We start from the raw sequence: 24,838 nt of genomic DNA on the forward strand, positions 1-24,838 counted from the left end.
GGGGTCATGTTTGGGGAGAGGGTTTTGGGACATTGGTTCGTATAACCCTAATCGGGTTTGGGGAAACCTCCGCCGTCATCCCCTTGTTGCCTGTGGGAACCCTAGCGGCTTCTCCATCCCTCCGATTATTGCTTCCGTCGATGATTTCATCGGCGAATTCACCAATTGGTAATGTATTACCTTCGGCCCATGTCCGAGCCATGGAGACGGATGCGATTGGGCCATTCTCTTCGGTTCGGACCTCGCCACTGCTTCTTGAGATGCCACCACCACCGCTGCCACCCGTCGGATTTTCGGCGTAGGAGGCGCGGTCGGTGTTTACACGGTCTTGGGCTATGGCGGCTGAGGCTCTTCCGCCTCCCCTGCCTCCACTAGTTCGGCCTGCACTCCGGGCTTGCCTCGTCTTCTTCATCTCATCCCACCACTCCGGGAAACCGTGGATGTGGAAACACGTCTCTCTGGTATGCTTCTTTTCTTCACAATGGTTGCAGACCAATTTGCTTTTGTCTTCGTCCCTTGAATAGTTTGGGTTCCTGGATTGGTGATGGTGGTGTTGTGGTGTTCGATTGCGGTCATATACCGCGAGCCCTGATCCGATTCCAAATTCTTTTCCCTTTGGATTGAGAAGCTTTTCGTTGATTGATTCTCTCCGGACTAACCCGTATGCCTTTATTGCCGTCGGTATGGGATCCATATTTAGGATTTCTCTCTTTATCTTGCTGTATTTTTGATCATCCAACGCCCATATGAACTGGTGCAGTCGATGCCTCTGTATGACCTGATTGTATTTTTCGATGCTCGATGAGTCATCCATGGGGTTTGGATCCCTGGTATAGATTGATATCCAGAGATCCTATAGTTTCTGCCAGAGACTCTCCAACGATGATTCTCCTTGCTTGATGTTGTATGTCTGTCTGTGCAGGTCTGAGATCTGGAATTGATCGGCGCCGCTCCCGTACGTTGTGGCTAGACTATCCCATAAGTCATAGGCCGTTTCGTATTGGGAAACCTCATTTACGAGGCTGGCGTCGATGTTGTTGATGATCCAATTGAAGCAGCAATCATCCCGCTGCTGCCACCGGTTGTAATTTGGGTCCGTCTGAGGAGGGGGTCTGGAACTCCATTTATGTGAGAGGCCAGCCCCTTCCCTCGGATTGCTCGACTCATGAGCTTTGCCCATAACGGGTAGTTATCCCCGTTGAGTTTTTCTGCCAGGCGCACCTCGCCTAGTGATTCGGTTGATGAAGGCTGTTGGGGTTGAGGTTTCTGAGACATGCTTAGTCTCATTAATTCTGCAAATTGATCTGCCGAGAGGGTAACGACTGTATTGGTTTTTGGGGGGTCAGAATCTGACATTTTTGGTTGTGTTTTTGCAGGTCCAAAGGGTCGGGAAGGTATTCGAGACTATGATGAAATTTTTCTGAGTCTCACGCCCGAACAAACCCGCTCTGATACCATCTTAAAGATGGTACTCGAGAGTTAGGCGATTCATAGGGCAACTCTAAGTATGAAGATGGTTGTTTAGGAGAAGATAATTGTATTCTTGATTGTTTTTTTTATTACTCTCGGTCATTCCCCTAATATATAGGGAAGATGTACAATACAAGTTTAGTAACATATCAATCTATTTCTAGACTATGTATTACACATTTAATTCATATCAATTTGATATCTTTCTCCACTAATCTCGCTTCTTCCTTTGGTAATTCCTTGATTTATTACTTTTGACACGCACCACCATCCACTGATATATATACGTCAGCTCAAAGTCATAACTTGTTTCCAAATGGTACTAAGTATTATCAATAATATCTTAATTTTTTTTACTTGTGAGTAGGTTACAAGTTGAACATTCATAATAATATTATATGAGATTATTAAAAGATAACTAATTTTAAATGCATAACTATAGAACATAAAATTTAGTTAAATATAAGAGTGATTTTAATTCACTATAAGAGCAATTTACTTCACTAGTACTACTATAATCTATAGTGAAGGATTTAGTTCGCTATAATGACGTTTTGGTTCATTTTGTGTTTTCAAATTCGTGTTGAGAACTAAAACGTCTTTATAGTGGACTAAATTCATGTTTTCTAGTTATGCATTTAAGTAGTGGTTACTTTATATCATTAGTGTGAGATCATATACATTAAGCTATCATATAAAGTGTCCTTCGTCTTGAAATTATATTTCGTGGCATCTGTGAGCATATTTTATTGGCAGTTTTTAGGGTTTTTTCTTTTTTTATTCAAGAACACAATTGTCATTCCTCTAGTGTACTGGACTTTTTTTTTGTTCCGGCTTTGGGAGAGACGCATGACCCTCATGCGTCCCCTTTTTAATGAAACGCATGATGATTATGCGTCTTTGTGAGAGACGCATGAGGGACATGCGTCTCTCAATTTTTTCGAATTGTGAGATTGCAGTGGCAAAACACCCGACCGGGTGATTTGCACAAAGACGCATAATCGTCATGCGTTTTATGTCATGCGTCTCTCCCAAAGCCGGAACAAAAAAAAGTCCAATACACTCGAGGAATGACAATCGTGGTCTAGAAAAAAAAAAGAAAAAACCCCAGTTTTTAAGATGGTAACTATGAAGAGACAAAGCTCAATTGGTAAGATAATTCTTTTCTATCATGTATGTATATGTCAGAGATTTTTGTAAATGTGAAATCATTAATGATCTCTATAATACTCCATAAAATAAAATTAAAAAAAAATGACAAGCCGAATAAATAGAGAATAAAATAGTTAAATTAAAGACACAAACAGAGCTAGTAGCTAGCATCCATATTAAGACACTCAATATTGGTACATCATATCCAATGGGAAGAAACTATTAAATCTCACAACCAATAAAGGATTAAAGGCTCTCTTTATTCATAGTATATCTATGTCGGTAAAACTATCGTGTTAGTAACTTTTCCATTTCATGCTATTGAGTCGATTAAAATTGAGGGAAATTTTTTTGAGGGAAATTTTTTTGGTCCACAAGCTTTACCAAAGTACTATTATTTTAGGTCCGTCAACTATAAGGTAATATCGTTTGAGGTATTTTGAACTTTTTTCCCGACGAAAATGCCCCTAAGGCCTTCAAAGGGAAATTTGGACAATTCTTTCGCCACTCATCTTATGTCAAAGACTTAGAGTCCAACAATTTTTTTTATTACGGAGTACTATTTAATGCAATTACCATCCAAATTGAATTTAAATATAATTAAAATTTGCCGTAAAAAATATGTGTTAATTTTTCAATTATTAGATGACCAATTATTTAGGGATAGTGAATTGGAACTTGATACTTTATTTTATATTTTCAATTTAAATTGTATTTTAAGAACTTACCTTGTGAATTATATTTAGTTTATTTGTTTTGAAATTAGATAGCTATTAAGTTGGATTGTTATTCGGAGTATTATTTATATGAATTTCAGAATGGAGATCAATTAACATCTAAATTGAATTTAAATATAAAAATTTACCGATAAAAATTGTTGGACTCTGGGTCTCTGACACAAGATGAGTGGCCAAATTGACATTTGAAGGTCTTAAGGGCATTTTCGTCCGAAAAAGTTCAAAATACCTCAAATGATATTAACTTGTAGTTGACAGACCTAAAATGGTTCTTTGACAAAGTTCGTGAACCTAAAAAAATGTTCCTCGTTAAAATTTTAGCTCATAATTCACTATCCACCCTCTTAATATGAAAGAAGTCTAAAAGGATTATTATATCTTAAAATTAATTGGTATAGGAGGAATACTTCATCATACTATTTATTATATATCCTATGTTTGATTCGCCGATATTTTCGACACGCTACAAATACTTATGAACCAATATAAAGTCTTTGGGAGGATCCTCAGCATCACCTGAGCTATTTTTTAATTGAATAGTACTACTTATTCTAGAATGCAGGCCATTTTTATATATGTATAGTCAACATTCAAACTAATACAATTCGATTGGAAAATTACTTTTTTCGGTTGAATTTTAGAGATTGCCCATTATATATTCATATTTGTGTGCACCACAGAGAAGACACGAGAAGTAGTTGATTCAGTTAAGGTTGAAAGCGTTTGTACTATTTCAACAATCTCCAAATTCCTCTGTTTTCCAGGTTACTGCAAACATGAATTATGTTTCTTTCTGCTTTTTGTTTCCTCCTTTCTTGAATAATTAAGTCCACAGTTATGCTCCTATGTGTTTTACTCCACTTTTTGAAAGTCAAGCTTGATTCTTCGATGTGCTTTCAAAATAAAACCATACTAGAACTGTTCTTAAAATGATTGAAGTGATGTTTATCTATCTTATACTATTAGCATATCTAAATGTTAATTTTGTGGTGGTGGAGGCTGTATAAGCACAAGGAATGTAACAACATATGTAGACCTCTTTATGCGTTGATAGGCACTAGTTTGAAAAACAAGTTTGTCTAATTCATCGAACTCAAAATCAACTTATTTTTTGAGTTTGAGTTTGAGTTTGCTGTGAGAAAAGGTTTGGAATAAAATAGCCTCAGCTCAGTGTTAGTGATGAACTGTATCAGTAGATTGACAAGGATGAGCAGCAGCAGCGGGAAGAAACACATTCAAATTGATATCACCTCCGACAGCGTGTGTCCATGGTGTTATGTGGGCAAGAAGAATCTCGACAAAGCAATTGCTTCCTCAAATCATAAATACTCTTTTGAGGTTTCACAAATACTACTCATGCATCTATATTTTGAAGCTAAACTAATTTATGTTGTAAAATGAAGCTACAGCGTTAGAAACATGGTTTGATTCGTATAGATTTCAACATTTACAGATGAAATGGCATCCTTTCTTGCTGGACCCTTCTGCGCCCAAGGAGGGCGTTGCTAAGAAGGAAATTTTTGAGAAGAAGTTCGGCCCTCGAGCTCAACAAATAACAGCTCGAATGAAAGAGGTTCCCTTTTGCTCCTTCAATTTCTTTCTTGGTATAATGTGATCATTTGCTTATAAATAGAGTTTGTTTCTTCATTATGTAGGTTTTTGAGGGTGTTGGCATGGATTACGACGTGTCTGGACTTACGTAAGCTAATTTACAGAAGAATTGCAGTTCCGATTTGTGATGTGCATTATGTGAGTGTAGAATGATTGTTGGTATCACAGGGGAAGTAGTGTGGAGAGCCATAGGTTAATCTACTTTGCTGGAAAGCAAGGGCAAGATAAGCAGCATCAACTTGTTGAGGAGCTATTCCATGGTTACTTCACACAAGGGAGATATATAGGTGACAGGTCAGACTAACTTCCACTTTTCCCTCTAATTTCTCACTCATTTGGAATCAAGGAAGAAGCCATTAGACTAAACTAAAATACATTGTGTGTTTTCAAATGAAGGGGTTTTCTTGTTGAAAGTGCTAAAAAAGTTGGAGTGGAAGGAGCAGAGGAGTTTCTTGCAAATCCGATCAACGGGATGAAGGAGGTAAAGTTTCCATATTCTCTTGTCAGTTCATGCTTCAAAGCTTAAACTTGCTTTATTTATTTCTTTATGTGGTTAGGTTAATGAGGAACTCAGGAAGTTCTCATCCAATATTAATGGAGTCCCTCATTATGTGGTAAGTCCTGCTTCAGATATGCATCAACATAATAATGCTTTTTTCCTTTTCTGGAAAATGTTGAATAGTATAAACATATTTTGACAGATAAATGGCAAGCACCAGTTAAGTGGAGGGCAGCCTCCTGAGGCCTTCCTAAGAGCATTTCAGTCTGCTGCTAGCAATTAGCGCCTCATTTACTGTAAGAGGCGCAGACGAGAGACGTATGCTGTGTCCACCATTGTTGTTGTTGTAATACCAGAACAGACCTTGTCTTTGTCTAGCGTCAGTTGAATAGAGGAATGTGTCGCTTGCTTCGCTGTACCATATTGTCATAGTCTATATACAATGATGAAATTAAGTGGTTATAGGTGAACCAATATTTAATCATGCTTATTTGCTTACTAGTATACAACAAAAATCAATATCAAATGAGTATATATTCACATTTCATAATCATAAATCTTTTTAGTTTGCTATCAACTCGATGTTAATCTTGCTTCTTTCTACTCTGCAACAATTTCCCATGAGCATACAGACATATGATAGTTTAAAACATCAAAGATAATGCAAATAGCAAATATGTACTCCAATTGAAGAGGAATTTCCCCCATGAAATGGAAATGGCAACTGTGACAAATACAAGCACAAGTATCTGCAAGAAAAATGAAGGATGCACTGCTAACATTGTTGTGCTGAACACCATCAGCATTTAGAGACCTCCCATCACACATTTCTCTTGACACCATCATATATACAATCACTTTTACACTTTTTCCAGCTTCAAATGTATTCTTCTGTCTTGTAGCTGGTAGCTCATCCACGACCACCGCTCCGGGGAAGACTTCAGGTCGTCTCATCGAATGCCATCACCTACCAATAGGAAAAAACCAATGTCATATTCAGTTACCAACTTTGGTTTGGACAAACTCTCGTGGGAGAGATGGGGTGGCAGATATAGTTAGTTCCCAAGAAACATCAATTTTCTTTTTTCAAGAAACTCATCGCAATTATTTTCAATATTTGTACAAACCAGACTCGAAGAGCAAAATTACTGTCGTATGCAAAGAGCTACACAATCTGCATATTGACAATGTTTCTTAAACGACATTTGCAGTTTCTTCACTCTTTGATTCACCAAAACCCGATTGGGGCTTCTAACTTAACTAGTGGTCGGTGTTCAGCAGAAAAAAACTCAAAAGGTTCCTATTTAAAGTGAAATTCAAATCAGCATGAAACCAAGATCACTAGTAGCATCATCGTGTACATGTTGCATATCCAAGGGGGCATTTACTTTGAGTGATGGGCTAGATTGGCAATTTAAGTAATAAGATTTGCTATTCACATGATCCAAAAAGCTCAATTTTGTAAAATCCATCAAAGCATACAACAGATTAGCCTATAGTACTTTTATCTATTCAGGATACCACCAAAGCAAATGCCCACGATAAGCTTTGTAGGATTATGTTGATCTAACTATGGGAAAGTAGGTTGAACGGACTAAAGCAGTTCACAATTCACAACCAATAAACAAGAAAAAAGAACTCAGACTTCATAACACGATGCACAGATGGAATTTATGAGAATTATCTAATCAGCCTTGGGTACAAAAGAGTAGTCCTACTAACCAACCATACTGGAAATAGCATAAAAAGGAGATCTTACTAAATTTGGGAACCTCGAATAATTGTAGTATGTTCCAGTTTTTAATTATGAGAAACTTACTTAAAATCTGAGCATTTAAAAGGCATTATAACACATTAAACATGCAGGTTTTATACACATCAAAAGCATATTCTAGAGGTACAACCTTGGACTCCTTTCCGAAATAGGCAAGTACATTAAATAAAGGCATAGCTGATCATTCTTATTTTAATGAAAATCATGTTCTGTGTCCAGAAATACATCAGAAATGTTGGAAACAGCCAAGAAAATGAATAATGCTTACACCAAAGGGAAGTATAATGGAAAAGATCAAGCATTACCTTGCCACAGACTGGGCAGTTATCACTTCTTTCCATCCATTCATATATACAACCAAGATGGAAATGGTGAGAACATTGTGTAAGTATCTTTGGATTTTCTTTGGTATACTCTGCAAGAAAATGATGGATTAGAATGTAGACATACACCCTTAAACCATTCAATCGATTAGTTTTGGCAGTACTCATGTACTCAGATCAGCAAGGAAAGAACCTCCCAGAATGACAGGGAAATTCAAGATTTAAAGACAACCACTTCAATTTTTTTAGAGTCATGGTCAATCAAGTCCAAGTATTCTTGTTTGGGAAAATATTGCAGAAAATCAAATACTTAACACGGAGATTATATATGTAATAATGATTTTATGAAAACATACCCAGTACAATAGAAAGATGTAGCTGTCCCAAAACCCAGGAGAAGTATTGACTTCAGTTTGAATATCTAATCAACTTTTAATACCTGAACAGTACAGCAACAATAGATTTAAAGTAATGGAAGGGCATGATCTTACCTTCAAGGCATGTAGGGCAGACATCTTCATCTTCTGATGAAGTATAAATATGAGCAAATCCTGTTGCCGGTTTGGCAGTTGAGGGCTTTAGGGACGATTTTGAACTATACCCTTTGGATGCTTCTTCACATGTAAATTCATTCCATTTGCTTTTGGTAATCACAGACTCAGATTCCTCGTCTACTTCGCTTGATCTTAGCGGCTCAGTTTCCTCATGTGCATGGCTTGACCCTTTCTCCTTTCGAGAGACAAGGCCATCACGCTGCAAGCGAAAATATCTTGGATCTGCATCATAAGGCAGAGGTCTTGGAGGAGGGCGAAACATATCGGGTAAAGAGTTATCAATCGATGCTGAGGAACTTAAAGAAGCTGTCCCCTGAGAGGACGAGGGTAAGGTTCGTTCCTCTCCTCTATGAAACAGTGATGCATACTGCAAATCCAATAATAGGTATTCAGTATTCAGTATTCAGATAGTAATGCATTAACCATCTATGAAGCAATCTATAACACACAAGCCAATCCTAGCTGCCAAAATTTATAAAATTCAATTTGAAAAAAAAACAAAAAAACTTCCTTACCTCTTCTTTTATGGGCTAAAAAGAATTATTGATTACATTCATAAAGAAGCAACTTTGATACAAAAAAAAAGAGAAAAGAAACAGCAGTAAGGGTAGCAGTACCACAACTAGTCAATCGAATGGAGCATCATTGATTATCGTAAGCAACTGTAATGAGATGCCAAAGCTCCAAGAAATCATTGGTAGTTTAAGAAAGCAAGCATCATGGAACTAGGAACACATACCAGATACAAGAAATTCTGAACGAAGCAATGGGGGCATAAACAGTTTCTGTATATTGAGTTGTTCGGGTTAGCAAAATCATCCCAGTCACCCCTAATGCAGCAACAAGCAGCACCCATGATCTCAGTGTTAATCAAGCAACAAAATTTCCTTGCCGAACCGGATGCAGTCACATAATCATCAAGACCTCATATCATAATTTTAATGAGAGAGGATCCCAAGCTCGCAGAAGCTTAACTAACTCCGCGAACCAGCAGCCTCTCCCCACAACACACAGAAATCCCCAAATGTCTCAGTTATATTCACAGACAAAATCAAATTTGGATATTCCCCTGCAAGAACGGAAAAGATACTTAAACTACCAGAATTTGAATATAAACAGCATTAGTTTTCTTTATCATGCAAACAAACAGCCCCAAACACACACACACAAGAAGCAAGATGAGCTCAATTGTGAATAAGAAAAGATTTTTTCCGGATAGCCAAGCTCTAGTTTATGTTTATGTAGGTAATATACCACTTAAAACAAAAAGGCAAAACTGAAACATCAAAATTTCAGAAAGTAAGTAATCAATCATTAACAAGAATCAAGATGAGCTCAATTGTGAAAAGGAATTGCTTATGTAATAATGTGACATTCAAGACACAATAGGCAAAATTGAAACATCATGATTTCATAAAGTAAGTGATCGGTCATGAACAGTCCTTAACTCTCTATTTTTTTCAAAATCAAGCAAGCAAAATCATCTAAATTTTTAGAACGAAAAACACTTCAAGGTCACAAAATCCTCCATCGACACCTTGAACCCAGAAAACCCATTACAGATTATACGTTTCTGACCAAACCCGATATTCAAATTTGATCGAAAAGAAAAAAGTAAAAGAAAAGGAAAGTTGTAACGCAAGCAAGCATCGAAGATATCAAAGGATATATACCAATCCGAACTCAGAAGGAGATGATTACTCTCTGGAGAGTGAGAGAAGCCGAGAAATCCGAGGCGTGATGATGGCTCGAAAATTGTACAGATTTTATCTTTTATTTATTGCATCTATTCAATTTTCTTATATTTTTGATGTAGAAAAGCTTTACCGACGTTGTGGTGGGTGAAGCATAATAGTCTGCTTCAATACTTTTATAACAATAAACAGTATAATGTCATCTACTGCATTTATTTATTAGCATCAATAATTCATTAATGACATTGAATTGTGCCACTAGTATTTAATTAATTCATCCTTTTCTTTTCTTATACACTAATTTTTTATTGATTTATACTAATTCACTCGATTTATAGACCATTTTTTATCGTCCTCGTGCCATTTTTTAAATCAATAATTTTTTAGCCACATCCCACTGATCCCAATAACTCTTTTTTTTTAAAATAAATTATTAAAAATATCTATTGGCGGGTTCAATGATTACATCTAGTAATTTTGATTATTCTATTATGATCTACCATTAATTTTAGATAGATGTGAGAATTGAGATTATATTTTAGAACTTTATATTGCACTAGGCCATGTTGAGAAATTTCAGAATAAGGGTTTAAATTCGCTAACCTTTCGTAATTAAGGATTCAATTCGCTGACCTTTAGTAATTTGGGATCAATGCATGTATATTCTTCGTAATAAGGAATTTCTGATATTTTAGCTTATTTATGTTCTTTTTTAATATTATTTCCCTATAACTATTTTTTAATTGTCTAAATTATCCCTTCAAATTTTTAAGAATCGAATGATCCCTTCAGATGTAACGTCAAAGATCTATGTGATTTTCACAACAAACGTGAGGGAAGTTTTGGCTACTTTAATCCTTTGTCATATTTCTTCACAATAAACTCGATATAAATCCTAAGCGAAAATAAACGAGCTCATTTCATTTTCATTAAATAAAAATTTATTGTTAGGTTTGATAAATTCAAACGTAGAGTTTATAATGTTTAAAGATCCAAGTTTTTTAAACTCAAATTTTAATAAATAAATATTAAGTTGGTCCCCATTATTTTCTCATATCTGATCGGTGCAAGTCTTAAAAAATTATTTGACTTTGTAAAGGAAATTGAGTGAAAAAAATTAGTGGATTGTGAGACATACTTTCACGTACCAGTTTTATATTGAGTTAATAAAATATGGGATCCATTAAAACAAATAGTAAAGTGATATGTGACATTTGTTCAAGAATTAAAAATGAAATATGAGATATTTAATGGAACATAAATAATAATCATATATGATGAGAAGCTAGAGATTAATTTGATCAAGTAAAATACATGTGTTTGTTGTTGGTAGTTTTATTTCAAAAATATTTTGATTCACGACACAAAAGAGTTATGCGAATTTAACTAAAAATGAATTAATTGATGTGAAATGAGAAAAAGAAACAGCACGGTATAAAAACTGACACAGTAGTGGGAAGATGTTTAGATATCATTTTTAGGTAAAAATTTGAAGAGGGTAATTTAGACGATTGATAAATGGTTAGGGGGAAATAATATTAAAAAAGCACATAAATAAGCTAAAATATCATAAATCCCTTGTTACGAAAAATACGCATGCCTCGATCCCAAATTACGAAAGGTCAGTGAATTGAATCCCTAATTACGAAAGGTCAGCGAATTAAAACCATTATTCCGAAATTTCTCTGTTTGGTAAAAGCATTAGGAGGGCAAAATACTTATAGATATTTTATCTCTCCAAACAGTATAAACCTAGGTCATGGTATGATGTAATAAAGGAGATAACTGAATAAAAGTAATTCTTATATTCATTTCATGCATTCTTATATTCATTTCATGCCATTATTTGGTGTTAAATTTAATACGGAGTAAATGGTAGTATATGATGTAATAATGGATATAACTAAATAATAGTAGTATTAATTTCTATTTTCATTTCATGCCATTATTTGGTGTTCAATTTAATAAATTGAGATGCAGATGTAGAAATGCAGACAAAAAGGGAGAGATTATAAATGTAAGTAAGAGCATCTACAATAGTGGACGAGCCGGCGGACAAGCGACCGGCGAGCCGCACATCCGTCGCGCTCGTCCACTATTGCGACCGACATCCCACTCACGGACAAACCAGACGGACGACCCATCGTCCGTCGTATAAGGCGTTCGTCCGTCGCGGTGTCCGTCGGCTCGTCCGCTATTGTGAGCTCCCGACAGACGAGCGCCTTTTTGATTATTTTTTTAAAAAAAACTCTATGTATACGGCTCGTTTCGATTCATTTTCATTTGCACCACTTGTATTAACGAGTTTCTCTCTCTCTACTCTCATTTCTATTCAAGATCAATGGAGCACCACGACAGCGACTCCCCAGTCACTAGTGAAACGCAAACTACCACATTCCCGGTTGGAAGTGGAACGGGCGTGATGCCCCAGATGACGGGGATGATGCCACAGTACTACAACATGTACTCTTGGCCTCAGATGGCAAGGATGATGCCCCAAATGGCGGGCATGAGTGTCGGCACGCCCCAGATGAGTGGGATGATGCCCCAAATGATGACCCATATGAGCGGGATGATGCAGGGGTAGCCCGGGGACAATGTCTATCGCCCCACTATTGATTTTTTTTATGGGGGCTTCCCAGACATGTACTCCACTGAAGTCTCAGTACACTTCTGCTGAGACTTTCTCATTAGAGGAGTTGGGTCTATCTCCAGTTAGGGTGCCTCCCACTCAGAGTCCACCGGCTGCAGGACGTCGGGGTGGTTCGAAGAAGAAGGACAGGGGCAGGGGCCGCGACAAGGGCAAGGGGGTGGCGAGTGAGTCCTCGCAGGCGAGGGTTGGGGCGGAGGAGGCGGATGATGATGATGAGGAGAGACGGCGGACCGTCTGGAGTGAGGAGGAGTGTGTGGTTTTGTCGAAAGCTTGGATTAATGTTTGCGATGATCCCATTCGCTCGAGCAACTAGAGAATCGACAACATGTGGAACCGTATCTCCCAAGCCTACTGTGCGTTTAAACCGTCGGATGGAAGGTTTCACACGGCTAAAGAGTGTCGGAAGACATGGGACCGACTGAAGACCGTTGTTTCCCGATTTGTCGGCCTATACGAGAACAACGGCCGCATGCTTACCAGCGACCACACCATGGAGGATGCGGAGAGGATGACGATGCAAGAGTTTCCCGAGCATGGAAAACACGACTCGTTTACCCACTGGGACTCCTATGTGGTGCTGATGGAGTCGGCAAAGTTTCGGGCGGGTGTTGCCGCTGGCTGGCCGAAGCGGCAGAAGATCAACATCAGCGGCGACTACAGCAGACCTCCCCGACGATGCCGAAGATATCCCGACACCTCATTTGTTTAACCGCTGTTGTCGCCCGATTAGGCAAAAGACGGCAATGCGGATGTCTAGGGAAGGCGCCAATAGCGGGTCCCAGGAGGTCCAATCGGCAGTCCCTACAACAATCCAGCCGACCCCCCGAGTTCTCCCATATAGCGAATATCCGACATCATACGAACATGATAGAAACCATAAAGGAGTGGAGAGCGACCGATGACCCCACACACAAGGAGATGTTGCAGGGGGTCATCGACTTGATGAGGCGTGATGTGGGGCTCCCACCCATCGGCGGTGGGGGAGCATCTAGGGACTCCGATGCCGCCGCGACTTGCCTAGGGGACGACAAGGAGTGAGAGAGGGGGCGCGTGTGTCGATGCTTTGGGATGGTTTTTTTTTTCTCTTTGAACCATGTATTTTTTTTTTATTTCACTATGTAATTTTTTTTTAATTATGTATGTTTTTTTATTTATAAAATGTTCGCATTTTCTCCGTATTCGTGTTGAAATTTTAATTCCGTATATAAAATGTGAATTTGTTTGTTGGGAAGTCCTAGTGCTTGTCCCAATGCTAGTCCACTATTGTGCAGTGGGAAGTCCTAGGGACGTGACAATGGGGTGGGAAGTCCTAATGACGTGGCAGAAGGTGTTTTTGGGAAGTCATAGTGCTAGTTCGTGGGGAAGTCCTTCTTATTGTGGATGCTTTAAGAGTCAAAAGAAAAATATATATATAATTGACATTTTAATTTGTAAGTGGCAAAAATGTAAAAAGAAGGTAAAAATATATAAATATTTGAAAATTATGCAAAAAAATACTTCAAATGTGATTACCACCACCAACAATGTTGAATGAGATCATGTATATTAGACATCGTCAATTCTTTATCTAACATGAAACAAAGATTAAACTTTTTGTTCCAATACGAAATAACAATTAAAATTTTTACACTAGCATGAAAGAATGATGAAATCATTTGTATTCCATTATACAAAAAGTTGACACTATATAAACATAGACTACATAAACATAAGTATATGACAAAAATGCATTAAATGAACAAAAAAAAAAGACTTTTTGTCATTTAAGCCGTGAAATAATTGTTTTCCTTACCTAGAAATTCCAAGGGAAATCATTTTTTGGTGGCAATTTCCAAATCCACACACCAATCATAAAAGAGAACAAACATTTTTTGTAAAGAAATACTCCTGTATTTAAATTTGACTTTGAATTTATGCAAAAAATTAAACTAGAGCTATATTTGAAATAAATGGAAAAACTGATATGGATCTCGATCCGACGACCCGTTATCAGGTAATCGGGCGGGGCGGGGCGGGGTTTTTCTTCGATTTGAAATGAGAGCTCATCTCTCAGTTTTCCAACACTCAAAGTTTTGAAGTCTCAATTGATGTTTGATTCTGAACTACTCCACCTCTATACTTTTTCGAACCGTTACAAAATGTACACAGTTTAATCCACTTGGCAAAATTTTGTGTTTTAATTCATCTTCGCCGGCATTGTTAGATACGTCGTCGATTATTCAATCCCATCGAATTTTAACGGATCCTTGTAGTTCAAAGTTTGTTCACAGTTCGATTGCGCTGTGCAATGTTCAATACTTCAATTGGATGAAGATCCACCGCGCTCCACTACCGAAACCCTAGGATACTAACGGAAACAATGCAATCGGCGGCGCAGCCGGAGGCTATCCTGGAATGGCTCCAGAAAGAGATGGGCTACAGGCCTCTCGGCCCCTACGCTTCTTCCGCCAAAGCGGCGGTTCCCGCAGCGGATTCGCTCCGCAAGATTTGCCGAGGGAACATGATTCCGGTGTGGAATTTCTTGCTGAAAAGGGTGAAGTCGGAGAAGACAGTGGAGAATATTAGGAGGAATATTCTCGTCCACGGAGCGGATGACGGTGACAAGGGGCGGAGGAGGGAGAAATCGGGTGTTGGGAAAGGGGAGAGTGGGGGAGGGAGTAGCAGGGAGATGGCATTGCAGGAGAGAGAGTTGGCAGAGAAGGAAGTTGAGAGGTTGAGGCAGATTGTGAGGCGGCAGCGCAAGGAGCTCAAGGCCAGGATGATTGAGGTCTCGAGGGAGGAGGCTGAGCGCAGACGGATGCTTGATGAGAGATCAAATTACAGGTTTATTCCTACTCCGATCCATTAATTGTTTGATGTTTTAGGTATAAGTAAGGATTGGCACCAGAGTAGCTTTCCATAATATGCTTTGATATGATAATGAGGTTCTTCATGTGAAGAAGAAGACTAACTTCTCCTTTAATTTAGTAGAATAAGCAAGACCACTCATTTTGAAATGACAGTTCAAGCTTTGCAGAGCAATGCAAAATTAAAATATGATTCTCTAATTGTAGGCACAAACAGGTGATGTTGGAGGCTTATGATCAACAAAGTGATGAAGCAGCAAAAATATTTGCTGAGTATCATAAACGTCTTAGGCGCTATGTAAACCAAGCTAGAGATGCTCAGAGATCCAGTGCCCACTCTAATGAAACAGTGACCATCTTCCCTGCAAATAGTGACCAGGAACTTTATTCAACTGTCAAAGGCGGAAAATCGGCAGATGATATAATTCTTATAGAAACAGCGAGGGAAAAAAATATCCGCAAACTTTGTGAATCTCTTGCTACTCAGATGGCTGAAAAAATTCGTAGCTCATTTCCTGCATATGAAGGAAATGGAATCCATGCTAATCCACAATCAGAAGCTCCAAAATTAGGAATTGATTTTTATTTTGATTTACCTTCTGAAATTAAAGATATGCTTGCTGATTGTCTGAAAAGCCCTCCTCAGTTGCTTCTTGCTATCACTTCATACACACAATGGTTGAAAACTCAAATCACAAAGGAAATAGACAAAATTGATATAAGAGCAGATGCTGAAACATTAAGGTACTCTTATGAATATGCACCAACCATGTAGTATTTCTGTTTTTGGTACTATTTGCTCTATTTCTCTGGTGTCAGAATGTTTGGTGGAGCAAGTATTCATCTCAATAATTTATCATGCCTGCTGCATGTCAAAAACTGTTGCTTAATATAAGGAAAACAGCATGATCGGGTTAATTATATCTTTGTTTGCTCTGCTACTCTATATACATCATCCTTTTCTTTCTGACACATTGGCATTTGTATTAGGGCACAAACATTTTACTTTTCTCTGGGACGTACTTTTGCACTCTTTTATAAACCAACATTTTTCTCATGGATCTCTCAGTTTTCTTACTTGATGTATTCATTGATGGGCGTGAATTATGTGCCAGCTTTTGCTTGCTGATTGTTTCTAGCAATCACTTACTAACAGTTGTGATAAATTTTTATTTTTCAATTATTTTTGTGGAAATGATACAAATAGTGGCTCTGTTTAGTTGTAAACACCTTGCAGCACCAAGATATGCACTCTCAATCTAAAGTCTTGTATGTGCCAGCAACTTGTGTGTGTCATTTCATGGAATATTCTTGTAATTACTCTTGAAACAGACTATTAAGAATGCTGTGTTTCTTAACCTCTGGGGATCACAATTATCTTTTTACTTCTCTCTGGACTCAAATGCCAGAACTACCTTTTTACCTAACTTTATGTTTTGATAGTATCTTTGACTTATTTATTTATTGCATGCTATTCACTGTGTTCATATGCACTGCCTTGCATCACCTATTCTTTCCACTTCAAATTTTCTTTTTGTGGCTCTTCCAAAATAAATGATTCTCTTTTACGAAGGTACAAGTACGAGAATGACACAATAGTTGAGGCTTCGTCTACTGACATAGGCTCTCCACTACAGTATCATCTTTATAGTAACGGGAAGCTCGGCGGTGATGCTCCCTCAAGAGGGACAGAAAATCAACTCCTGGAGAGACAGGTATATTTCATTGTAGTGCAGCTTTGTAGTACTTTATCATTCTTTCTCACGTTTTCCTAATAGACATTAGTTTCTTCTATTTTATCATGGATTGTATTGTGTTGGTTACTTCTGAAGCATAAGAAATCCAATGGCATATATTTTGTTGGAGCTTTCCTTTTCTAAGTACTTATAGTTAGTTCTGCAGATGTCAATTGCCTCAAATGTTTATTTTCATAATGTGGCTCCATTATCACAAGTTCTCTTCTTTATTTAATTATGTCAAACTACATTATGTCTGCAGAAAGCACATGTACAACAATTTCTGGCCACAGAAGATGCACTCAACAAGGCTGCTGAAGCTAGAAACACGGGTCAATTACTTTTGAAACGTCTCCATGGAAGTGGTGATACAGTTTCGTCCAATTCCCTTGTCACTGCAGGAACGTCTCAAAATATGAGCAGCCTTAGGCAACTTGAGGTGATAATTTCTTTTAGTAAATCTTATTTCCATTCTGTTATGGTATGAGTTAAAATCAAACTGGGGTAAGATGGCTGCTAAGTGGGTGGCAAACTGGGCCTAGTGCTGTGATAAATGTAAATGGGCCTAAGTAGAGCCTTGAAGTAGTAGTTTTGTGGTTTACTTTTTTATTTTTATATGTAAGGTTATAGTTGTAATCTTTTTACTTAATGTATCGACATCTCATAGTATACATCACATATGTGACTTGACATAATTTGATTTTCGACAAGCATTTATTTTAGGGATATTGGTCCTAAAATCACGAACATTGGCCTAATTTTGGTATTTCCCATGAACTTTAAAATTGCTCTAAGATATTTTTGGCGAAAACTTATTCTTCGTAGGAAACCGTGAAACGCTTATGATACTTTAGACCACTTTTTAAGTTTGTAACAAGTAGAATGAAAGCCATGTCGAAAGCCACGTTGATTTAGATGTGCGAAGTAGGATAAAAAGGCCACGTATGCTAGTTAGATATGGTGATTGACCCGCTGAGGGAAATAACACACGAAATACTCCCTCCGTTGACACATTTGATAATCGGCACGGGATTTTAGGTGTTGTTGGTTAATGTGTTTAGTTGGAGAAAGAAAAGGTGGGTGTAAGTATTAATAGAGAGAGAAAGAGAGTTGAATATTTAATTGGGGAGAGAAAAAGTGGTTGAGTGTATTAATTGGAGAGAGTAAGTTGCCAAAAATAGAAATGTGTCATCTTATTTGGGACAAACTAAAAAGGAAAGTGTGTCATCTTAAGTTGGGACATAAGGAGTATAAAGTTTGTGATATTTTGGACCAATTTTAAAGTTCATGCGAAATACCAATATTAGGCCAAAGTTCATAGTTTTAGAGACCAATATCCCTTTATTTTATGTTTCAGGTCGAATCAAAGTCATGTAAACAATAATGCTAGATAAAGTAAAGAAGAACTGTGGCGACTTGAAATATTAAATAGTGGTATCAACTGATATATTTTAAGGATTGATAAAAAAACCAAAATAATGGTATGTTAAGACAGGAAAAAAAAAGATAGCAAATAATGCATGGAATGCCCATAGCCTCCTAGGAACAATCGTTTGGTTCAATTGTGATATACGCTATGTATTTAGTCAGTTTTCAACTTCTCACCTAATATTTTTAATAAAAGGTTTTTCAGTTTTTGTGGTTTGGTTTAGTTAACCAACTCTCTCATTTTCTCAACCATGCCAGCAGTATGCCATTTAAAGTGATTTTTATCTGACAATTGACATGGTCTCATTCACAATTGTTGCATAGATAAACTTGTTGTGTCAATGGCTTAGAAGTATATATTCGAGGTCATTTTTTCAATTCCATATTAGAAGGTGCTCAATTTAGCGCATAAAAGGGAGATATGAAGTGATCCTTTGTCTTGGCTCTTCAGGAAAGCTGAATGTATTATGTGTAACTGATAAGCATATAAGATAGGAAGCCCTAACTTAACCCAAAACCATGATCAAAGGTAAAGGGTTGACTCCCTATTATATGCTATTCCACACTTTCGTGTGAAACCGATGTGGGATTGTATCAATCCATCCCTCTTTTAAACCGGACGGCACACGCCAGGTGGCAAACCCAAAGCCACGGGCCCACCATCCCCTTTGCTGCCCTTTTCCTTTAGGCCCACATTTTTTGGTGGCACCCCTTTGGTCACACCTACGGGTAGCCCCTTTCCGTAGGACATCCGGATCCACGTTCGCCGCACCAAATTGATAAGCATATAAGATAGGAAGCCCTAACTTAACCCAAAACCATGGTCAAAGGTAAAAGGTTGACTCTCTATTATATGCTATTCCACACTTTCGTGTGAAACCGATGTGGGATCGTATCAGTACCATTTCGAATGTCACCTATATAACACACAACTAGGAGCTTATGTGATTAAATAAGTAATGGGTCTAAGGTTATTTTTGGCCTTCAAAATATTGAAAAGCAATATACTTGCAAGAGAATCTTCTTAGAAGGTTTGCTGTCACATCTAATTAAATTTTTGATTTTCAATATTTTTGGTTTGTATTCTTTGGCTTCTAGGGTGGCTCAATATGATTTATTCCCCATGCTATATTTTTCAATTTTCTTACCAGTTGGTGTTAGAGTTTATGTGTTTTCTTCTTCCACTTCTCTCTTATTTTGGGTTCTTCTATGGAGGGGCAAGGGGTGGTTTGGTAGTTCTGAAAGATTCTCCTTAATGAGTACGATTTATATGTTGTGTTTATTTAGTGTACTGATCCTGTCTAACTTGTTCAAACAAAATTTTTATCCCCCTGCGTGTATTGAAATTTCACCTGTAAGGCCGTAACCCTTATATTTAAATACAATGGGTGGCAATGTCTTTCTTACCATGCCCTCTTCTTCATATTTTATAGTTAGAGGTCTGGGCCAAGGAAAGGGAAGCTGCTGGATTCCGTGCTAGTTTGAATACATTGGTGTCTGAAGTACATCGTTTGGATAAATTATGTGCCGAGAGGAAGGAAGCTGAGAACTCTTTAAGGAAAAAGTGGAAGAAGATTGAAGAGTTCGATGCACGCAGATCTGAGTTGGAATCGATCTACAAAGCATTACTTAAGGCAAACATGGTAGGATCATCCTCTTATGCATGCAAACACACTCATACACCCATATCATTCCCTATATTAGCTACCTGAATAAACTGTAGTAGGCTTTACTAGGCATTATTATGTTATCTGAAGGGGCAGCTTTTCAATGATACAATTAGATTCTGCTGTTTGAAGGTAATTAGAAATGTGTCTGCAAAAATACAGCATGATTTATATGCATGTGGTGAAATTTGAGTAAAAATCATGTATAGAGTTGATGTACATTTTATGATTATGATAATGCTTAAATGTTTGGAAAGTTATACTATCATTCATGAAAGTTTTGGGTGTAGGATGCTGACATCTACAGTTGTGTGGCGTCCATTTGTGGAACTAAAAAGCATTTTTTGTTGGGCTCCTAAGTAGTTCGGTTATTAAGAATCTTGATAATACAAGGTTTGTTGTAGCTCTATGGCAAAACAGTAATTATATGTCCTTGTAATTGAAGGATGCCGCTTCATTCTGGAGTCAACAGCCATTAGCTGCAAGGGAATATGCATCAAGCACTGTAATTCCTGCATGCAATATTGTCATGGACTTATCAAACAGATCAAAAGACCTCATTGATAAGGAAGTTCAAGCCTTCTATCGAACACCTGACAATAGCCTTTACATGCTTCCATCAACCCCTCAGGTTTGTGGCCAAAGTGCAATATTTATTGCTTAAGTTGGATTATTTTTTAGTATCACTACATAACTGAGTGGTGAAACTTGCTGCTTCTCTATCACTCAATTTTCTGTGCTTGCGTACCCATCATTACAGCAAACAATGATCTTGACTTTCAAGTTATGCTGTATTCTCTTTCTACTCTAGTTTGATCAGAGATCAGGACCTGGGAGGTCACAGTTTGCCTAATGAAGTTCTCTATCAATTGAAGTTCTGAAATTCCTCTTAATAAAATTCTGCTCATGTCAACTCATGGTTCATATGGTGATTTTGTTTTCATATTGATAAGTGATTAGGCGTTTGCAGTAGCGCCATACTTTTTTCTAACTGTATGCCTGGGTATCAATAAGCGGATGCCTTGCTTATGTGTTAATTTCATCAGAATCTTTGACTATCGTGCTGGCGTGCATTTTTAAAATTTTAATGTTAGGAGTGGAAAAACATGTTCATACTGCTGGGATCCACCTTTCTCGGTTGCTGCTAAATCAAACCTTGAAGTATGGCAAGGACCTCTTTGGATTAGATAAGGAGCTTGTTTCCGTGATGGGACTCTAAAATCTTTTTTGTCGAGAACCTCAGACCAATCAATCGAATATTGATTAATACATAATTGATCGAACACTATTTTTGTACTACTAATTTTCACGGGACTAAACATGGATCGTGTATATCATGGAGATCTTATGTACATTCTTCTCTCCATTCAGGCACTCTTGGAATCAATGGGTGCAAATGCCTCACCAGGACCCGAAGCAGTTGCTACCGCTGAGAGGAATGCAGCAGTGCTGACAGCTAGAGCTGGTAACAGAGATCCTTCTGCAGTTCCTTCCATATGCCGCATTTCTGCTGCCCTACAGTATCCTGCTGGTGAGCTTTTTCATAGTGTTCAGTATTTCCAATTTTTCTGTTGTTTTCCGGAAATCACTTTCTGGTGGCTTTTCTTCTTGAACATGCCCTTTAATTAATTAATTGATTAATTAATGTATCTTCTTTTGCGATTTCCAGTTTGTGATATAACTATAACCCCTTTATTGAAACTCATGATGATTAATGTGACAAATTCTTTGAGAAAACTCACTTCAACCCCTTGAATTAATATATGCAGCCACAGTTCTTGTGTCCTGGCCTGGATTTATTTGGACTATTATTTGTGTAGGTTTTGATGGTTTTGATGCTGGTTTGGCATCAGTTTTGGAGTCCATGGAGTTTTGTTTAAAGCTCCGTGGTTCTGAGGCTTGCGTGTTGGAGGATTTGGCAAAAGCAATTGATTTGGTTCATGTACGGCGGAATCTTGTAGAAAGCGGCCATGCTTTATTAAATCATGCTCATCGTGCGCAGCAAGAGTATGATAGGTACATCCATTAGGATCAGAAAAATAAGCCTTATGTTTGGGTTCTATTTATACTTTATTTTATGTTGTGTTATCATCGAATTGTGAATTGGTGATTACACCATAATTCCTAAAAGCTGGGATTCTATATCCCTATGAGAAGAACCAGTAGAAAATTATGATGCTCTGATTTGGTTCTCCTTGGTTGTAGATGTACATGGTTTGAATTATTGATTTCATCAAACCTGTTTTGCAGGACAACTAATTACTGCTTGAATGTAGCAGCTGATCAAGAGAAGACTGTTTCAGAAAAATGGTTACCTGAACTAACAAATGCAGTTTCAAATGCTCAAAAGTGTCTCGAGGACTGCACATATGTGAGAGGGTTGGTGAGTACTCTGCTGGTTTGCTGATATGATAATTCTGTTTTCAGTACCAATATTTATATATTTGTTCCATGTTAGTAATTTACTAATTTCTGCTAGATAATAATCAGCATGCCATCAGTCTGAAGTTTTTGGTTTTTTTAATGATCTCCTGCAATAACTATCCAGATTAGCATGCCTAGTCTTGTAGTGGGCTAAGTTTTTTCATCAATGAATAGTTTGCAATGTAACTGATAAACACAGAAGTCATATAAAAACAATAAAAAAAGTGAAGTCTCTTTTGTGGTTTAATTCCATTAGAGAGAAAAACTTTTATGCTATTAGCTCCTATTGAAAACCTTCATTCAAAGATCAAATGTGAGTATAGTATACTTCACCATCCATCTGACTGAAATCAGCAGAATATGCTAGGGAATAGTTCCCCTTATAGCATGTGAATAAATGCTTGCTATTTACCCCTTTATGCTGTTTCATTTCATTTGAGTAACCAGATAAAAGGCTGACCCAATCCAATGCGACACAAGCTGTCAAGGTTTGGGACCAATTAACAAGTAAGAGTAGTATTAATCATATGTTGGTACTAACCTGTAAAATACAGGCTGGGGAAATAAGAGTATAAGACTACCACAGTAAAAATGTTTACTCGGTTTGTCACGGTTTGCTTGTTCATGTCCTATTGACAGTGTTCATTGTTTTTCTTTAGCTTGACGAATGGTGGGAACAACCAGCATCTACCGTTGTAGATTGGGTTGCCGTAGACGGAGAAAATGTTGCTGCGTGGCAGAATCATGTGAAGCAGCTTCTGGCGTTTTATGACAAGTGAATGTCTCTCAATAGATATTGTTCAGCTGCTGAAATGTTATCATCCTATAGTTTATTTTAGTTCCCCGGTTTCTTTCACATTAAGATGGATATCTTAGCCAAGAGTTTGATACTAAAACCAGTTGATCAAGGACATTGGTTGAAGTCCTACCAGATATAGAGAAGGCTACTGATTGCTCAGAAGTTATATGGAAAGAAGGGAGAACAGATATAGAGAAGGCAACTGGCTGTTTGTATCTGATTTATATATATACTTACTGACTGATTTTACATTGATAAATTTGTCTTTAGTTCATTGTATTTGATTCTATAGTTTGGTTGATGGCATGTGGTGCGTTTATATTTCTGCTACAAATGAACAAATAATGTCATTGTGTAATTCATAAAAGATGTTGATCTAAATTCAAAATTGTTTCAGAAGTAGTAAATTTATTTGGTGACTAATTCTTTATTTAATCTCTTATACTATATCTAAAAAATAGTTATGGAAATGGTGGAAATGTCTACATTTATCAGAAAGGAATATCAGAAGCGTCTCCATTTTGGTGTAGGGAGGGACGAGGAACCTTCCTTTATTAATTTATTGAGAGCATCCACATCGGCGAGCATGCAGCCGTCCGTGCCAGCGGCACGGAGACGCTGTCTGTCGCTGGCACGGCGCTGCTCGATGCATCGAGCACGTCCGTGCCAGTGAGCAGGCTACGTGGCGCGTTCTGATTGGCCAACGGCATATCCGTTGGAAAATCATTTTTTTTAAATAAAAAATAATACCAAAAAATTAAAAATATATATATTTTTACAATCCTAAAAAAATGGCCGTTTTTTGCCCCTTTTCTGCATTTTTTTGAATTTTTTTATTTTTTTTCCCCCAAAATCATCTATAAATACATACATTCATTATCCATTTTTCACATCAAATCATCTCTCATTCATATTTTTCATACAACTTATCTACACATTCATCTCTCACTCAAAACCTCAAATGGATTTCACTCATCTCATTGCGGAAGCGGAGCGCGAAGAACAAGAATACTACGAACAACATCGTGCCGCTTATGAAGCATATGTCGCAGCGAATACCCCCGCCCCTCCTCCTCAACCAACTAGATCAACTCGCCGCTACATCCATCGTGACCGGGAGGGAGCCCACGAAAGGCTCGTTGCCGACTATTTGTCCGACCAGCCGCGGTTTCCGGAAGATTACTTTAGGCGCCGTTTTCGCATGTCAAAGCGCTTGTTCATGCGTATTGTCAACATTGTCAACACATTGTCCGCCCGTGTTGAATACTTCCAAACAGGTCCAGATGCAACCGGTCAGCAAAGTCTCTCGGCGTTGCAGAAGTGTACGTGTGCCATCCGACAACTCGCTACTGGGCAAACGGACGACCTCTTCGACGAGTATTTGCATGTCGGTGAGTCCAATGAAATACTTTGTCTTAAAAATATTTGCGAGGGCGTTCGTTCAGCTTTCGGTTATGAATTCCTTCGGGCA

General features: G+C 37.8%; 3 protein-coding genes across 5 annotated transcripts; 2 read left to right on the forward strand and 1 right to left on the reverse strand.

Moving 5' to 3' along the window:
- The first annotated feature begins 3,980 nt into the window (after positions 1–3,980).
- On the forward strand, positions 3,981–6,046 carry LOC121809329 (uncharacterized protein YwbO-like). Of its 3 annotated transcripts, none has more exons than XM_042209899.1 (8): positions 3,981–4,123; positions 4,553–4,697; positions 4,813–4,932; positions 5,015–5,058; positions 5,139–5,264; positions 5,367–5,451; positions 5,528–5,584; positions 5,672–6,046. In XM_042209899.1, the coding sequence occupies exons 2-8, from the start codon at positions 4,566–4,568 to the stop codon at positions 5,750–5,752; spliced, it is 645 nt and encodes a 214-aa protein (XP_042065833.1). In that variant the 5' UTR covers positions 3,981–4,123; positions 4,553–4,565; the 3' UTR covers positions 5,753–6,046. The 3 variants fall into 3 exon arrangements, with proteins under 3 accessions (XP_042065833.1, XP_042065832.1, XP_042065831.1); XM_042209898.1 differs by having other exon boundaries at positions 4,000–4,123; positions 4,556–4,697; XM_042209897.1 differs by lacking the exon at positions 3,981–4,123 and having other exon boundaries at positions 4,151–4,697.
- Positions 6,047–6,128: 82 nt separating this feature from the next.
- On the reverse strand, positions 6,129–9,972 carry LOC121809328 (E3 ubiquitin-protein ligase At3g02290-like). Its single transcript, XM_042209896.1, has 5 exons — positions 9,794–9,972; positions 8,860–9,189; positions 8,058–8,487; positions 7,549–7,658; positions 6,129–6,436 (listed from the first exon to the last, which is right to left on the reverse strand). Exons 2-5 carry the CDS (start codon positions 8,974–8,976, stop codon positions 6,410–6,412), a joined length of 684 nt encoding a protein of 227 aa, XP_042065830.1. The 5' UTR covers positions 8,977–9,189; positions 9,794–9,972; the 3' UTR covers positions 6,129–6,409.
- Positions 9,973–14,514: 4,542 nt separating this feature from the next.
- LOC121809776 (AUGMIN subunit 5-like) lies at positions 14,515–23,686 on the forward strand. Its single transcript, XM_042210576.1, has 10 exons — positions 14,515–15,290; positions 15,521–16,057; positions 16,887–17,028; positions 17,312–17,488; positions 19,911–20,120; positions 20,590–20,775; positions 21,516–21,675; positions 21,965–22,160; positions 22,395–22,527; positions 23,228–23,686. The coding sequence occupies exons 1-10, from the start codon at positions 14,827–14,829 to the stop codon at positions 23,345–23,347; spliced, it is 2,325 nt and encodes a 774-aa protein (XP_042066510.1). The 5' UTR covers positions 14,515–14,826; the 3' UTR covers positions 23,348–23,686.
- The last annotated feature ends 1,152 nt before the right edge of the window (positions 23,687–24,838 follow it).

Source organism: Salvia splendens, chromosome 6, assembly GCF_004379255.2.
Source record: "Salvia splendens isolate huo1 chromosome 6, SspV2, whole genome shotgun sequence".
Taxonomy (NCBI): Eukaryota; Viridiplantae; Streptophyta; class Magnoliopsida; order Lamiales; family Lamiaceae; genus Salvia; species Salvia splendens.

Excerpts from the sequence above, each read along its gene's own strand:
- LOC121809329 (XM_042209897.1), top strand. The coding sequence starts at position 4,539 with ATGAACTGTATCAGTAGATTGACAAGGATGAGCAGCAGCAGCGGGAAG. Across the intron at positions 4,933-5,014 it reads TAACAGCTCGAATGAAAGAG|GTTTTTGAGGGTGTTGGCAT; the intron begins GTTCCCTTTTGC and ends TTCATTATGTAG. Across the intron at positions 5,059-5,138 it reads TACGACGTGTCTGGACTTAC|GGGAAGTAGTGTGGAGAGCC; the intron begins GTAAGCTAATTT and ends TTGGTATCACAG.
- LOC121809328 (XM_042209896.1), bottom strand. The coding sequence starts at position 8,976 with ATGGGTGCTGCTTGTTGCTGCATTAGGGGTGACTGGGATGATTTTGCT. Across the intron at positions 7,659-8,057 it reads CTGCCCTACATGCCTTGAAG|AGTATACCAAAGAAAATCCA; the intron begins GTAAGATCATGC and ends ATTTTCTTGCAG. Across the intron at positions 6,437-7,548 it reads ACTGCCCAGTCTGTGGCAAG|GTGATGGCATTCGATGAGAC; the intron begins GTAATGCTTGAT and ends TCCTATTGGTAG.
- LOC121809776 (XM_042210576.1), top strand. The coding sequence starts at position 14,827 with ATGCAATCGGCGGCGCAGCCGGAGGCTATCCTGGAATGGCTCCAGAAA. Across the intron at positions 17,489-19,910 it reads GCAGCCTTAGGCAACTTGAG|TTAGAGGTCTGGGCCAAGGA; the intron begins GTGATAATTTCT and ends CATATTTTATAG. Across the intron at positions 21,676-21,964 it reads TGCCCTACAGTATCCTGCTG|GTTTTGATGGTTTTGATGCT; the intron begins GTGAGCTTTTTC and ends TTATTTGTGTAG.